The 16,742-nt window shown below is 34.8% G+C and overlaps 2 protein-coding genes across 4 annotated transcripts; one reads left to right on the top strand and one right to left on the bottom strand.

Moving 5' to 3' along the window:
- Positions 1-89: 89 nt before the first annotated feature.
- On the bottom strand, positions 90-11,422 carry LOC112571258 (protein transport protein Sec23A-like). 2 transcript variants are annotated; one of them, XM_025250133.1, is made up of 21 exons: positions 11,284-11,422; positions 10,052-10,282; positions 9,498-9,555; positions 9,145-9,231; positions 8,678-8,755; positions 7,987-8,145; positions 7,747-7,841; positions 7,281-7,425; positions 6,823-6,981; positions 6,145-6,260; positions 5,805-5,928; positions 5,400-5,570; positions 5,010-5,116; positions 4,389-4,542; positions 4,089-4,240; positions 3,846-3,933; positions 3,489-3,575; positions 3,213-3,368; positions 2,557-2,622; positions 2,102-2,122; positions 90-749 (listed from the first exon to the last, which is right to left on the bottom strand). In XM_025250133.1, exons 2-21 carry the CDS (start codon positions 10,270-10,272, stop codon positions 660-662), a joined length of 2,334 nt encoding a protein of 777 aa, XP_025105918.1. In that variant the 5' UTR covers positions 10,273-10,282; positions 11,284-11,422; the 3' UTR covers positions 90-659. The 2 variants fall into 2 exon arrangements, with proteins under 2 accessions (XP_025105918.1, XP_025105919.1); XM_025250134.1 differs by lacking the exons at positions 2,102-2,122; positions 11,284-11,422 and having other exon boundaries at positions 10,052-10,272.
- LOC112571263 lies at positions 11,340-15,217 on the top strand. 2 transcript variants are annotated; one of them, XM_025250140.1, is made up of 6 exons: positions 11,340-11,463; positions 12,639-12,759; positions 13,151-13,229; positions 13,733-13,786; positions 14,233-14,278; positions 14,903-15,217. In XM_025250140.1, the coding sequence occupies exons 2-6, from the start codon at positions 12,657-12,659 to the stop codon at positions 15,176-15,178; spliced, it is 558 nt and encodes a 185-aa protein (XP_025105925.1). In that variant the 5' UTR covers positions 11,340-11,463; positions 12,639-12,656; the 3' UTR covers positions 15,179-15,217. The 2 variants fall into 2 exon arrangements, with proteins under 2 accessions (XP_025105925.1, XP_025105926.1); XM_025250141.1 differs by lacking the exon at positions 11,340-11,463 and adding an exon at positions 12,342-12,477.
- Positions 15,218-16,742: the final 1,525 nt, after the last annotated feature.

Raw genomic sequence — 16,742 nt, 5'->3', positions numbered from 1 at the left:
TTGATTTTTTTTTCCCGCTGGCCTGTTTTCTGATAAAAATATGCTACAAGAGACATAAGCCACACCTCCAGCAATAGATCACAAACAGAAATAGTCAGTGATTTTATTTACAAATATAAAATGGACTAAATTTTACAATAAACACATGCATGTAAATTAATGCCTCCCCAACCTTTAAACATTTTAAAAACCTCAATCTGCCAAGAAAAACTGCATACAATATAATAAGCCTGACATGACTTCATGTATAATTTACAAAAAAATCCACTATGGTTTCAACTGGTGAACTGCATGCAGCATTTGGGGTAAGAAAATAGAAATATCAGAAACTGAAAGAAACTCAAACTGTCTTTTTAAGATTTTCTATCTACAAACAGAAAGCTTGTCAAAACTATGTTCTCAGAGTGCTCAGCAGCTCAAAGACAGATGTGGCTACAACACAAATCCACTTTACCACAAATCTGTAACTTTTATGAAAGTTATCAAGACCCTTCCATCCCTGCATTACAAAAACCAATCAAATTATTTTTTGTTAAAAATCAGCATCAGAATTTAATGGCAGACTATGTTTGAAGCCAGTTCATCAGCTGTCAGATTAAAGTCTCTTTCAAGTGCTAAACATCTCAGATCAGAGTGAAAGCTTTGTTGTCCTCCAAACATCAAGATGCTGATGACACCGCCAGTTTCTTAAGGTGTTCCATGAATACTTGTAAACTGACATCATCCGTGAGCACAGGTGCTCCTCCCTCCTTAAACAAAATCAAACACATATACAACTCATTAACAACGCACTAAAATGTTTTCTCTTGTCTCACCTCACCTTTGGGTCTCTAAAATCTAAATGGACATAATAGAAAAAAAAATTTCACCACAGCTCACCTAAGACTGTAGTTACGAAGCAAGAATAAGTTGTCTTGTGAGGGCAAAATGGGTAATTTCAGAAGACACATCTTGTTTGTACAGTTACAATGCAATGCCAAGACCCCATGGACACTACTTACCCCAGGGCTTCTTTACCACTGCTTTGTAAATATAGTTCCAGAGGTAAAACATCAGCATGATCTGGAGGCTAACTTTAAAAACAAGACACTTGTTCTGGAGTTCCCCATGTTGCTCCAGGACAAAGATTACCCTCACTTCATAACTGCAGCCCTGCTGAGCACAGTGCAGTTACATCTATTTGTACCATCTAACAATGAAATGGTGTTATCATGAGTTCTTCATTAACCAAAACAAGCATCAACATGTACAATTATCCAGTTACAGGATGTCCTACATAAATGTCAACAATGCAATACCATCAATATATTTTAAGAAACACCCTTTTAGATTATATGCTTTGACTTTTTGCATCTACATCTACATGAAAATGTTAAACATAGAGCATGCATGTGCACGTGTGAAAATTTTGTGATACAGCTTAGTCCAGTAGTATACTTTTAATATCACTATAAATGTGATTTTTCTACTTATAAAAAAAGGAACCTTTGCTTCAGTTTCAATAAAGGCTCATGAATAAACATTTTATCATCCTTCAGCCTCCACCATTTTACTGTGGGAACATGCTTAACTCCTCACACCCTCCCTTGATCCTGACAGATCCATGAAAACCAGCCAAAAAAAAAAAAAAAAAAAAAAAATGCATATGAAGGTGAGGATGGCCAGGATTTCCAGAGATGAAAAGTGAAAAATTAGTATTCCTAAGATCACGAAGAAGGGTTAGAGTTGAAATGTTACTGTTTTCTAGAACACTGAAACTATATTTAAAGAACTTTGGGTACTTTGGCACACTAAATTTTTTCATGTTTCTGGTGTTAGCTTCCCACTTGCTAAAACATGCACAAACAAATAAGGACCAATTCAAATTAATATTTAAGAAAACCTTTTAACCATGCACAAATACCTTATGTCAAAGATTACAAAGTGAGTCTGAGGTGTATAAAGAATTAAAATCATTTTTAGGTAATATTATGATTTAGAGAATAATTATATTTAGCCACCAGCAGTGTATAAGCTAATATGTTTTATCACCATCACCATCGCACAAAACAAAACAAAAAAACAACAACCCCACTGCATAAGAGAGATCAAGACAAAATACCTGAGAACTGCTGGTAATAATCTATGCAAAATAAAATCAATTAGATGGATCTCGTATAATAACACATGCAAATGTTGAAAAGGGTATGCAGTGTTACTTCTATCTTAAACACAATAAGATTCAACGAAACATAAACATCCTCTCTCTCTTTTTTGTTGAAACAGCTTTGTGCTGGTGATATTACATTCCGGAAGTTATGCCTTGTTTTGCTATCCTCAGGCAAATTAAGACTTTATTAGAACTATTATCATCATCATTGGCACTAACAGAATTAAAGGTGAAATAACTGGTGTAGATCAGTGAAAAAAAATCTTGATGACTGCATCAAAAATGCCTGAAATATACTTACAAAAAATATAACACTTAAACACAATAAACAATCTGAAATCTGACAAATTCAAATGATGCAAAGTGCACAAACAATACTTCGTAATCTTAAAATGAATGACACTCACCTGTCCAAAGCCATACATATTGTTATGTGTCTGAGACGGGTTGACTTTTGACAGCAAAAATCGTGCCTGAAGATACAAACACAATTGTCGGTGAGGAAGTGTAGCCCAATGGAATAAAACAAAAAAATTCCTTCAAGCTTATTTACTAGCACCAATGTAGAGTGAACACTGTTATCTCTGAGCCTGAAGCCAGGCAGCAGCTGCAATGTGCAGGGCGACTTTCTATAAAAGTAAGCAAGCTAGCCGCATGTGAGTAGGGCACTTTGGTTATACTGTTTGGGAGCTGTTAACTTAAAAAGAAATGCAGAGTAAACACACACATACACATGGTGGCATGTGAACATGCTTTTATACATGGGGGGAAAAAAATTGGGGGTGTTTAGTCTCCTGGAAAATGTTACAGGTACCCAAAAATATGCAAGGGAATTTTACAACTGAAGAAGATGACCCAGGAAAAGGAGGGGATGTAGTAACTCCATTTTAATAAAATCAACAGGTGGTGTGGGATTTGTAAAAAAGCTCCAGAAATTTCTTCTACTGAAATTTATAAACTGTCAAAATCTGCATGACAAAACCTTGTTTTCTAATAAAGTATGAATCCACCATTTTTGGTTAAACAAACTTTAGGTACGATGCAACATAAAATACAACCATACCTGTGAACCGCCAGCCTGAGTGACAATGTAACGAGGCATAGGAAAGCGTGTTTGCAATATCTCCTGGGCATCATCAATAGGTGCCTGTAGAAGCTGTTTGAAATTTTCATACTCAGGTAGGTCTGCGTATCCCTGTTTTTTCCACTGGTCTATAGTCTGCAAAATCACATAGTTTTTGCTGAATTTTTCTTGAAAAATAATCAATATTTATATATAAGACATCCACAATCCCAATTCAGACAGCCACTATGATGACCATGCAGGTCAACACCTCACCTCTCCATGATAGATGACTATGTGGAAAAAGGTATCCATGAGTAGAATACGGTCAGGTTGCAGACTGTTGGTGTCTAGCAGAACAGGCTGCAACAACAAACCAAATTCCTCAGAACTATGCGACTCAAATTCTCATCCACTTAGCCTGTCTCTTTATATACAACTTTCTTTAATCTTTGTTAATCAGAAAGCCTTTCATCCACTAACCTTGTCCTAATAAACAATCCACTTGCAAAGTGGTGATCAACAAACATCCCACAACAGTTTCTCTTTCCTCTCAGTTTCATAAACAGAAAAATGCCATGTAATTGACACAGAAAAAAACAGCAACAATTATTTAAAAAAAGAGAGACTTACTTCAGGAGGTCCATGGAATGAATAGGCATACAGAATAGGCTGAATCATAATCAGTGACTGTGTAAGATCCTCAATGTCCAGCATATGTCTGATAAAAGACAAGGATGAAAAAAACCAAAACAAATAAACAATGAGGCGTAAAAAAAAATGCTATTTATAAAACCATTTATTTTAAAGTGCTGCATTTTTAGCATGGTTACACTTTTCATTAAATCCATATAAAGATGTTGCAAAAGTGAGTACCTATAGTATGATGTCTCATCAGGACTGTTGTTGAACACTTGCAAGAACTGTGATCGCCGCAAATGGAACATGAATTGCGGATAAAGAGAAAAGTTTTCTGAAAATCTGAAGGAGTTGGGATCATCCTTGTGATACTCCCCAAACTTCTGGCACTATGAAAAGAAGAGAACATTAAATCAGAATGTTTAAAGAAAAACATTTTTTGACACATTTAAAGTGGGATTCAAAAGAGAATGAAATGCATAACTTCTCAATGCATGCAGATGCTCATCCAAGAGTATGTACTCAGTGATAACCCACCAGTTTGATAAGCATTCTGTCCAACCAGCGAAGCACATCTGGTCCATCGTCTGTCTCTGCTCTGTAAACCGCTATGCGAGCCATCAAGACAGCTGCTGCTTCTTGGTCAAACCCAGCAGCTATGTGCTGAATGTTGATGCTAGCATCTGCCCAGCTGTATGAGTCAAATAATATCAGGTTCAGTAGTGTTCACTGTGTGAAGCTATATATTCTCTCTCACATCTTAAAATTCATTCTCAACACGAACAAACCAAAGGGATCTTTTTGTACCACATAAATGCAGCCAGCATTACTTATAGCAAAATGATAACAAACATTTCTATTTTTTTTAAATAAGCCGATCAGTTTGTAAGAAATATCTATGCTATTCATTGTTGTTTAAGAACAGTTCTCTAAAGTTAGTGAAGATCAGATTTTACAAATATTTTAATCCAGGGCTTTAGGTTGGTCATATAAAAAAAAATGCACAATTTAACGAACACCCCTATCCCCTCCACAAAATCCACATATTGATTAGTCTCAAAGGGTTTGAGACTGAAACAAGAAAATTATTCAAAACACACACTAAGTAAATGGCAATTATGTAATAGAATTGTATAAGCATAATTATAATCTACTTACTTTCTTGCAACAGTTGTTACACGAACACGACGCTGTCCACTTGAGTGCTGGTACTGTGTGATAAACTGTAGATAGCCACGACCACCTTGTGGTATAGGAGCATTGTGCTGCAGAAGATCATGGTTCATGTTGACAACAGTTTTAAGTTTACCTTAGCTGAACATCATTGTCTTATATTATTGAATCAAAGTGACTAGATCCTTATCAAAATGATAGAATAGAATGAGTCTTGAGTATGAGTATGGTTCTTTTCATCCAAGGTCATCAAAATACAGAAGAAAACTTGAAAAACTAGCACACATTAAGAAAACACAAAAATTGTTATAAAATACATTTATTCCTGTAGCACATTCAAAAATTGCTAGAGATCCTTAGCACAATGACACTTACTTGATTTACCACTTCAAAGAAGATGCCAAGTGAGGAATTAGGGTAAACACCACACATTTTCCACTGACATGTACCTCCAAGCCCAATCTCAGTATCGGAAACTGACGGGCCTTTCACTCCCAGTGACACACATGGTCCTATTGCACCGGATACCTTTAATTCCCGTGAAGTCTGAATAAAAAAAGAAAAATATTGATGTTAAAAAAAAAAAAGATAATTTTGATGCATGCTCATCAGAACTTCTAAAAAGCACAAAAACTATTAGCATTTTAAATTGATCCATACTGCAATTTATTTGAAGTGGATACCAACAATAAAAGCATATGAAATATACTTTGATATTCTAAGCATAACGGGTCACACTTAAAAAAAAGTTAAATGTCACTAAAATCCAAGAGTAGCTACCTTGACCTCCAGTGTCGCACCAAAAGCCATTTTGAATTCCCCCTTTTGATCTTTAGCAAACACTCTCTGAAAGGTCTGCTTGAAAAGAGATGTGTTGAAAGAGTCTCCCATCACGATGTGACCACTGATACACAACAGAGTGCAAATTAGCATAATGGTGTGACTGAATCTGGTCAGCAAGTAAACCCAAAGAAATGAAAAGAAAGTGTTAGCTCTAAAAATGTCCTGCCCATTGCTGGAAGCTTTTTAACACAAGCACAAAAGGCAAGTTGTCAACAATAAATCAGAAGTTATGAGCAGAATGAACAGAAGCTATGTTCTCAATCACAATGTAACTAACCCTGTGTATTTAGGGCAAAATTTCATCTCGTGCAGCCCAGTCTGGTCCAATGCACAGGCAAAAATATCAATGACATGTCCATTGCTGGCAGCTCTGTTTCCAAGGGCTTCATAGTGCTGAAAGATAAAAGCACAGAAAATAAGATGAAACATTTCTATATATAAAACAAACCATGTGAGAACAAATTATTTAACAACTAAAATCTCCATATAGTCTTTGATGCTCTAAATTCTTATTTTTGTAATAGTGATAACAGCACAGGAAACATACATCAGAAGCATTAGGCATTCAGTCATAAACACAAGAACAAGCTGAACCGTAAGCTGACAGAAACAGCATATCAAAGAAACTGAACATATATGCTTTATGTAAAAATCACTGTTCTGTTTCTTTTTTAAGCCCAATTTTCCTTCCCTTATTCATTCATTTCCTCATTTATTGGGCAAATCTCTGTTTAATTGTGGTAAGCTGTGATCATGCATAAGAAGCAAAATATTTCAAAACTTTTACTTTGCAGGACAGTATTTTTATTGCTCATGTACCATTAAATACACACTAGAACAACAACAAAGCAAAGAAACAAATGTAAATATTTTTTCTTGAAAAATTGAAAAAAAGATAGCACTAGGGGCTGGATTAAATTTGTCATATATCTAAAGACTATATGCACATACATACCTTCATAGCTTTCTTCATGTATTTGCAGTTGTCTTTCTCAATGTCATGATGAGATCGGATAGGATATTTTAGTTCATCACCCACCACCATGCCTGGGCCCTGAGTGCATGGACCTCCCAAGAACAACATAATTCGAGCCCCTGTGTTAGGGAAAGTGCACTGGAAACACATATAAAATGCTGACATAAATCATCATAAAGGAAACAACAATAATGACAGGAGGGAAACACAAACTTTGTACCCATTAATTCTTCTCTCAGAACTTACAATATACAATGAATTCTCATTTTTCTATATTCTACTCTGGTACACGACTGAGTAATCACACCACTTTTCATGCAATAAAAAATGAATTTCTCTTGCTCTTTCACATATCTACACACACCCATATACATTTTATTATATAAGGATTTGTTGTTGCCCACATGCAACCTATCATTTTCTCCACAAACCCTTACCTCAAGAAGACCAACTGCAATGGAAAGTGCTACTCCAGCTGAACGGAGAGGACGCTTTCCTTGAGCCACGGGCCAAGGATCTCTCTGCAGCTCACCGAGCAGGTCTGTCAGGCTCATGTCACATTTGTGTACTGGCTGTAGGAACCTAAGGAAAAAGAATTTCCCAGTCACTATCAACTGTACAATCACCCTTCAACTACCTGATGTATTTGAGTCTGAGAACAATACACTCTAATTAAAGCAATAAATCCTTAACTCATTCACTACTAGGTAACTGTGACATTTTAACCCTAGATCGCTAGTGAGGGCACAGTGTGTTTAAATGCATACACTCACAAACCTAAAATAAATACACCAAGACAGCTGTAATCGATACACCACTTTAAAGAGAATATTTTAAACATTTAAATGATGTGCTTTTTGTGTTCTTGTAGTAAATGTAAATAAAAGATGGCATTGTATTGACCGGTTGGAAGGCAGCTGAAACTGTTGCTGTGGTGCCTGTGGGCCACGTTGTTGCTGTGTCTGCTGTGCAGGTCCACGACCAAGACCCAGCATCTCCTGTGAAATTGATACATGTACATTCCCTTAAAATTTATGTGGCCATTGACAGTAAAAACACAGATCAAACACTGCTTTGGAAAGTTATCATCAGCTCAATAAAATGAAAATTATATATAACAAGCACAATGGAAAAATATTTTACCTGTATTTGTTTGGCAGTGAGATCTTTGGTTCCCCTAAATACGTAAGACTTTGATACCCCTTCTGATCCAAGTTCATGGACTTGCACCATTTTCCCAAAAGTGATGAGACCAATTAATGCATTGGGAGGCAGCAGACTCAGTGACATCTGAAGTGACTCCTGTTTTTACATACATTTATATTTTAATACATCAAACGTTTATCTTTAAAGCTTTTCACACATGATTATGCACATAACAATTTTAAGATAATTCCTCCTAAGTATCAGCCAACAATTATTAGCTACTCCATAGACATAGGGCGCCCAATTTGTCAACTGGCTGAGCAAATTAGAAGCTTCATTTCTTTGTCCATATTTCTCCTGAACAAGGCTTGATTAAGCTCTGTATATTTGTATGTAGACATGTACATGAATGAGAATTAATTTCTGTCTGTTTGGATGGTGAGTATAAATAATGATTTATATTATCTATTTTTGTCAGCTAGTCAATATTTAATGTCTTATATAGTAAATGAGCATGCACGTTTCCTCTTTTTATACTTTACATTCTTCATATTTAAAAAAATATTTCTGGTGTTGCTGCAACCATGAGGAACATTGTTATGCCCTAGGTAGACCACTGATAAGGTAGCAAGTTTAATGGATGCAGTGGAAGACAGAAGAAACCCACAAAAAATGGCTCCAGCTTTACCTTTAAGGCCTGAAGATCCTCATCTTCCATACAGGTGTCCAGTACAATAAGGAAGATGGGAGGATGACAAGTTGCTCGCTACAAAAACAAATATCCACTGATAGCTGCTTCTTCTCCAGCAAATTATTTATTTGAAGTATGAGACAAACATTGGTTCTAAATCAACTACTGCTGCATTACAAAGTGTAGTACAGTAGTGGTATTCAAACTGAATCAGCAGCCTACTAACAACCAGATGTTGGATATAGTGCTTCTCCACACTACATGGTCATTAAGATAAGTTTAAAATGTTAAAATGCCACCAATGTAAATTAAAAATGTTATAGAAACATATAGTTCTAATGTTTTATTGAGAAAGAAGCATCAACACAAATATATTGCATTTTTTTCTCTCATATATATATATACACACACACACAAAATAAACTTTCTATTTCTAGTGAAAAAAACCTCTGGAATACACTTACTGTAATTGTATACTCAAGGGTTGAAAACTGAGGTATTATCTCTGCTGGCTGATGTTGTTCTGAAATAGCTGCATACTGTGGGGGAAACTGTCACGAAACAAAATAATAAAATAAATAAACAGCACATTTTATTTCATTAAGTTTTCAAAAATCATTAAGTTTTTTTATGAACTATGTTTAACAATGTAAATAATTATTGTAACATTTTTCATTCCCTCATAGGATAATTGGATTGCATTAATAATAAAGCTATAAAACATAAAAACCATGAAAAACAACTTCAATCCTAAATGCTGCTGTCTATACAGGTAGTTTTCATTTATGATTCATCATAAAACATTCTGTTAACTTACTGGATTCCTCTGATAGCAGAAATTGCATGCCCACATCTTGGCTCTGTAGTCAATTTGACTAGACAGAATGATGTGATAAGAGTATATTTACTGTGTCATATTATAACAGCTTTTATTATAAGATTGCTACACTAAACAGATAGGTATGTAAACAAAAATACCTCATAATCTTTCATGTAATACCTCAATACACAAATACCTCATAATCTTTTATGTAAACTAAAATATAAATGTCACTGCTTCTAAACAAAACTGCATCATGCTTATTATTTGGCCCATTTAAATATTTCCATCTGAATATTTGCTAGAGATTGTTAAGACTTTCAGATAACACTTTATCCCAGTAGGCAAGTCAGGCAATGTCTAAACTTTAGATACCATCAGGTCAATGGATGCAGAGTAATATCCATTTATATATGTCAAGGAAAAATCAAGGACAAATGAAGACATAATAAAAAGAATATTGTGCTGGTCATGAAAAGCCATACATGTAACTGAAACTCAATGAACTAAATTACCAAGTCTATAAAACACATTAAAAAAAAATCAGTCACCAAAATGGATTGAGAATAGCCCTGCATGTGGGCCGTGTGCAGAGGACTGGGTCATACTGAATTGGAGGCAAGTCCTGACGCTCTTTTAAAGGTGTAAAGAGACAGCCTAGCGGAACAACCATTCGTGTAGCTTCAAGTCGACTGGATGGCCATACATTCCAACTAAAGCGAATGCCATCACGATCCTCATTTTGCTGAATAAACTCTTGATATGTTGCCATGGTGACCTCACTGCAAAATTATTTTTTATAAATGCTATGATTTAATATACTGCTTTATATCATTTGACCTCTATAACACTGACACTCTATTGAGACTTTAAGGGTAGAAATGGCCTTACCAGCTGGTTACATAAAGAAAGTTTACATTACATTAAATATTCATAATGAGCAGCATATACACATAATCTATCTTGAAATGGTTGACCCTTCAGAAGTATACACATGGTTAATTGTTTATTCTGCATTTGCATTTTGATCTTAATAGTCTATACTTAAAAAGTAAAAACTTCCAATCTTACCTGTGCCCACAAATACTTCTGTTAAATATTTTTGGATATTCATTGAAGTTTAGAAAAGAAATATTGCATTCACAATTGTGGACTTGATTTTGTGATACAACTGAATCGCAGACACATCCGGAATGTCCATATAGGTACAATTTTTCCCTCATCTTAGTCCAAACACAGCAATAACACAATTATTTCAATGTACAGATGAGCTATTTCAATGTTTAAGTGGTCAGATGTTGAAGTATTCCTGCATCTTCAGCACCGCTAAATTATTTCATATTTTTCCTATTAGCATTTTTCAATTAAATTGTAAAATATAACACAAACAGCTGATTGTCTTTGCTTCAAGCGGCGTCTAAACATCTTTTTTTAAAAAAAAAGCTGATTACTGAGTTTCGGCCGGCAGAAAACTAAAGACCCCGAAACAAAAAAGTATGCGCATTTTTCAACGAGAGAGAATAGTTTCTGAAATACTGATCTTTCGACACATAATTTTTCTTACTGTCAAGGTTTTTCAACATAATTTTGCCTCCTGTCAAGCTTTTAAACAGCTTCTGAAGCAGGGCGTAGTCACTGTATCATCATCATTTTACTTCGGAGCTCTAGCATTTCGCGTCTGTTTGACTACCATTCTATGACATGTGTCTTTGATCATCAGCTTTTCAAAATATATAGATGGTACACGTAGTAAAAAACAGCAAAGTAAAACCAGCACACATACCAAGGTAATAGAAGACCACGTCAAAGACGTAGTAGCAGCCAGGTAGGTAATGCCAACAGTACTGCTGCCACGTTTACCCACAAGTCTCTTAATGACGTCACAAACAATAACTTCCGTTTTCGCTGTTTGGGTGTTGCTTCAAGACATGGTTAGGAAAATGGTTGCGCTTACACTTTAAAGGTATATATAATTTTACCGTTCTTTCGATGCGATATCAGAATTTGTAAGTTTATTCACATATATTCCTGTTGTAGTGTATTTTGAGATATGAGTGGCTACTGTAAAATCCTTATGTAACATTTGATGACCAGCGTAAATATTACTATAATATTATATACTGTATATACAGTATTGGGTAAAACTGAGTTAACTATATTAGTACGGTCCTCTAAAACCATCCCAATTTCTCAAGCGGTTCCTTGGGAAAATTAATTGCCGACCCCTGCCTTAGAGGGTGACAGAATAAAGAATCTTGAATCTTGTAAGTATTGTACGACCTGAAACACTGACAGTGACAGCTATATGTAGTGATGTACACAGAGGTATTTTTATTACCTTTATCGTTTTTTGTTTTTTTTATCAGTTAGATTAAATGTATAAATTTACGATCACCAAAAGGACACTGCTTTCTTATCACGTAACGTGACGACCGTAAAAAAAAAAAATAATAATGGCGTACTGGTCGACTGATCATGAACGTAGATCCCTATCTACGTGCATGGACTGATCGAGCTATTAAAATGACGTCACGACTTCTGTCGTCTGCTCCACACCTGATACTGATATAAACCGATACAAAAAACTCGAATATCCCTGTCACGCGTTTCATTAAAGGCAGCTCGTTTATGGCACACAACTCCCTACCAGGTATTAACATAAACCGATGCAAAACTACTAAAATATCCCTATCGCGCGGTCCATTAAAGGCAGTTCATTAGCGCCACACAACTCCTCACCACGCCCCACTGCGCTCCCCTCTCAAAAATCGATCGTACCTGCTCTCCCCTCTGCAAAAATAACATCGACCGGCATATGACGCCCTGTAAGAATGTTGTTCTCCCGACCCAACCTACACTGCCACAGACACCCCGTCACCTATCAGTGTCACATGTCCAGGAGCTGCCTTGTCCATTTGACTAAATATATTAAGTTAATTAACAGATTTCAGCAGAAGTAGCATTGAATATTTAAATTGTAAGTTGTGTGTGTTGACATTTGATGCCACACATAGGCAGATTCGTTTAAATAAAAGCACTTTATTTAGGTTCCTATCACCCATGCAGGTATTATTACCTAGAAGGAGCATTTGTGGTTTTTTCCATACAACTTAGCCCTGCATTGTTTGTATCTTGCAGTTACCATATTACAATAAAATGATGGATGAAAGACAGAACAAAGAAACTCTTCTGCTCTGTCTTCAAGAGCTCAAGGAGGCAGAAGAGACCCTAGTAGCATACGCCGAAAAGGAGGTTAAGGGTTAGTAAAGAAGCGTTAAATTTAAGTATAGCTGATCATTGTAATAGCTTTATTCAAATAATTGTGGCTGTAATGTTGGTGCAGCAGATGACATAAGTCTACACATGTGCAGAGATATATGTATACAGTTATACACACACCTGACTCTCACTCTGAGTAAAAGATTATTAAATGAATGATAAAATTTCATCTGAAAAGAAAAATTTATAATATCAGTTATCAGTATTCAGAGAAAGCATTTTGTTTGTGATCATTTTTAGTTTTATGTTTGTGTGACAGTGATACACGAAATACAGCAATTTGTAGTTTTTAATGCATGTTTCAAACCAAGGTATATATTTGGAAGGCTTGGATTCATTTTACTCATTCTTTCTTATGTTTTTGCCACTAGCTTCAGTGAAAACATTTGTGAGCAGTAAAATAGGCAAGCTGTTCAGGTTGGCTAGTGTTTACAAAGATATTTTTGAAAGGTAAGTTCACAAGCTGTAAAACTGAAAGCAACTGTATAGTAGCACAAAATATTCAAACTTCAATGTTTACATGTTTTTCTCACTCTAAGTCCAGATTTGACATACATTTGCACACCACCAAATATTTAGAGCCAGAAGGGAAAATGAGCAATGGGCAGTGCACATATTTTACTGTTCATCCTTCCTGTGTTCATGGGTATCCTGTGTTGTTTTCTCATGCATACATGGGTGTACACATTATTATAAATTGTACATAGTAAATAATTAGTAAAAAGACATCTCAGCAATTTAGATACCATTATACTTCGGTCAACAATTGTCTTGCAGTTGTTCATGCTCGCTCTATATATATATACAAAATATATAAACACATTTAAAGAGCTTTATTTTTGTTGCAGAACTGAATTGTTTAACATCAAGTTAAAGTACCGAATATAGCTTATTGACAATACATTTTTAAGTTTCAGACTTAAACATATAAATATTTTAATTCTTTTTTTAAGGCTTGGCATACAGACAAAAGATGATTTTGAGGAAAAGATCAAGCATCATTTCAGGTAAATTATCACTTAATCTACAAATTATATGCTACCATTGTGGTTGCATTGTTTCCATCAAGTCTCAATTGCACATTTTGTATTTGAAATAGGTTTACATTCTCTGAAGCCCTTTATATTCCAGTTACAACAGTAAGGGAACTGCCCTTTGTGTTAGATCCAGACCTGGGCTGTGTAGGATTTACTTAAGACAGACTAACTTGTGGTGAACTTGCCACAAACTAGATGGAGTAATTATAATTATCCAGCATCATCTGTATATTTTACAGAATAAATGAAGCTTTAGATAATAAATATTTTGTTACTTTTGTAGTTTTTAGAATAGTATTTGCTGTTATGCTAGTCTTTAGATATCTGTTGATGTATGTGTCCATTTGTTATGAATATGATTTAAATTTGTAGAAGCATATCCATTACATAAATTACAGTTATCTAACCTGTTGCAGATATTCACCATTAAGGGAGGCTTTTGAAGAATGGCAAGAAGCTGAGGTACAGATTTTTGTTAATAATGGGTTAAACAATGCATGTGTTGTGCAAATGTTAAATTATTTTTAATAGAAAATCAATGAAAGAACTATTTTTGAAGTTCTTTTTGCTGTTGAATTATCATTTGCTAAAAAAATTTTGTGTAAGAGCTTCAAATTGTGACATTTGTGATCAGAACAACCAGGAAACAAGAAGTCATATGGATTCACCATGTTTACAGCAAGAAAGAAAAGAGTGATGTTTTCTTTAGTACTAGGTGTAGTTACAGAATTTGAGCATACTTAAATCCATTCACATGATTTTTTTAAAAGTTTTTTTTACTCTAAATATTTTTTTTTACTTATATGCAACGGCCTAAAATAGTGTGCGGATAAGGCAAATATGTAATACTCTTCCATATTACACATTAAAGTTTGTTGTGGCATTACTTTTATGAAAAAGGGATTTATCTCTCATAAAAACAAAAACTAACTACATGGAAGATCTGAGGAAAGTTTACAGGAAATGACTTTAAAAAAAAAATTTATTTGTTTTTATCAGTTATCAATTCTAAGGTTGAATTATATAACATGATTAAAAATATTTGTATCAGAAATGATTGGTAGTGTTTCATGTTTCTTTTCCTAGAATAAATGGGATGATTTACTGAAAGATGTGGACTCCCGCATTGGCACAAAAGGGCCTCATCCTTTAACTGAGGGTCAGCAAATATCATTAATGCAGATGTTTATTGATGCCCGTACAGGAACCAGAAAGTGCCTTTATGATTTCTTTCACAAAGAAAAACCATCTTCTGGATCTGTTATACAAGAAGCACCTAGTGATGCAGGGAATTCAGGTTTATCATCTTTCCTGCCATTTCCATCCTCTGTTGTGCTGGTATTGTTAAGACATTTTGCCTGACTACCATGACGGCAGCATCTTCAAGAGTTGATAACAAAGCAGGTAATAATATGTTTTCTGTTTTTGAAAGCTTAGGCCTTCACTCCAGGAAACAAGATGGTTATATTTATTCATTAAACAAATAGTAATTGCAGTTTGTTTTTTTCTTCTGCTGACTAAATTTCAATTGTAAACTCAGCTCATAATTGACAGGTGCTTTTTATAAATCAAAATTTTATGCAAGTGCTTTACATGCTTCCTTATTTGCTTTAGGACGAGTTCTACAGACTGGGGTCACAAATTGTAATGGTATCTTTTGGTGCCCATGAAGGAGCATTGCGATGGCTAGAAGAAACAAACTGTCCATTTGACATGATTCTGGACCATGACAGACAGGTATAGTTCTCTTCATAATATGCACAGACACATACTCCTTTCCTGGTCTCCATTCCTCTCACACATTCACTCACACACATACTCTTAATTATACTGCATGACAAGCCACAGCTTAGATGCACATGTGTAGCGTAATCTCTGATTTTATACAAAATATCTCGTTTTTAATGTTTGGAATGTGCTCTTTAAAAAAAAGTAAATGGTTTTGAAATAATTGTTTTTTACAGTAATAATGTATGCATTTTTGTTCTTTGCCCTTAGCTCTATCATTCATTTGGCTTGAAGCAGTCTGTTCTGAAGGTAGGAATCTACTGATATTTGTGCACGTGTGCTTGTGATAAAGAAGGCATGGTCAGAAAATGACACGAACATGATGCACTTTGCTCTGTTCTTGATGTGCATGCATACTTAATTAACATGCTTTTATGTCATTGAGCTTTATCTTGTTTTATATCAAAATAAGACCTAGCAGAACTGACAAAATACCTAACAGTTACCTATATTCAGCTGGAAATGTTGTTGAAGCTAAATATTTGTGATGTCTTTATCTTGGATTTTCAGGTGTGGAGCATTTCGTGTATGGTTTACTATGCACAACAAATGTGTGCAGGCAGAAGTCTGCCAACTCCCTATGAAAATATCCATGATGATCCCAACCAGGTGATCAATTTTTCTTTTTACTTATTGTGGTTTGCAAAGTGTACAAAAACATTTTGGTTAACTGTAGCTTTATTTATCATAAATCTTGATGAATTGGTTTGGGAATGAATGATTATCTGGTGAAAAACTACTACAAGAATGATCAGGGATTTAACTGTGACAAGAACTCCTGATACCTCTACAGTTTTTATGACAATTCCTTTTCTTAAAGCTTTTTTTTAATGTAACATAAGATTATGTACATTTAGTTGCACAGGATTTTTTTCTTAGTTATCGAGATCTAGAGATACTCTTTTTTCTTTTGTTTATAGCAAAATAATTCTTCTGTTTGCCAAATAATTTAACATTTTTTTATGTACTGAAAAGAACCATACCCATATAACTGTATAAAAATTCATTTTAGAATCAGATTTAAGTTTTTTTTAATAAAGTACTTATTTTCACTCATTAAATTAGAGTTTAGCGGTAAAATGATGATGAGTTATGCTTCTTTACTACCCTAATTTTCACTCCATAATAGTGATATATA

The sequence above is a fragment of the Pomacea canaliculata genome, linkage group LG8, assembly GCF_003073045.1.
Source record: "Pomacea canaliculata isolate SZHN2017 linkage group LG8, ASM307304v1, whole genome shotgun sequence".
NCBI classification, from domain to species: Eukaryota; Metazoa; Mollusca; class Gastropoda; order Architaenioglossa; family Ampullariidae; genus Pomacea; species Pomacea canaliculata.
Note: the sequence above shows the minus strand (reverse complement) of the source record. Positions and strands in the feature narration are given on the sequence as shown.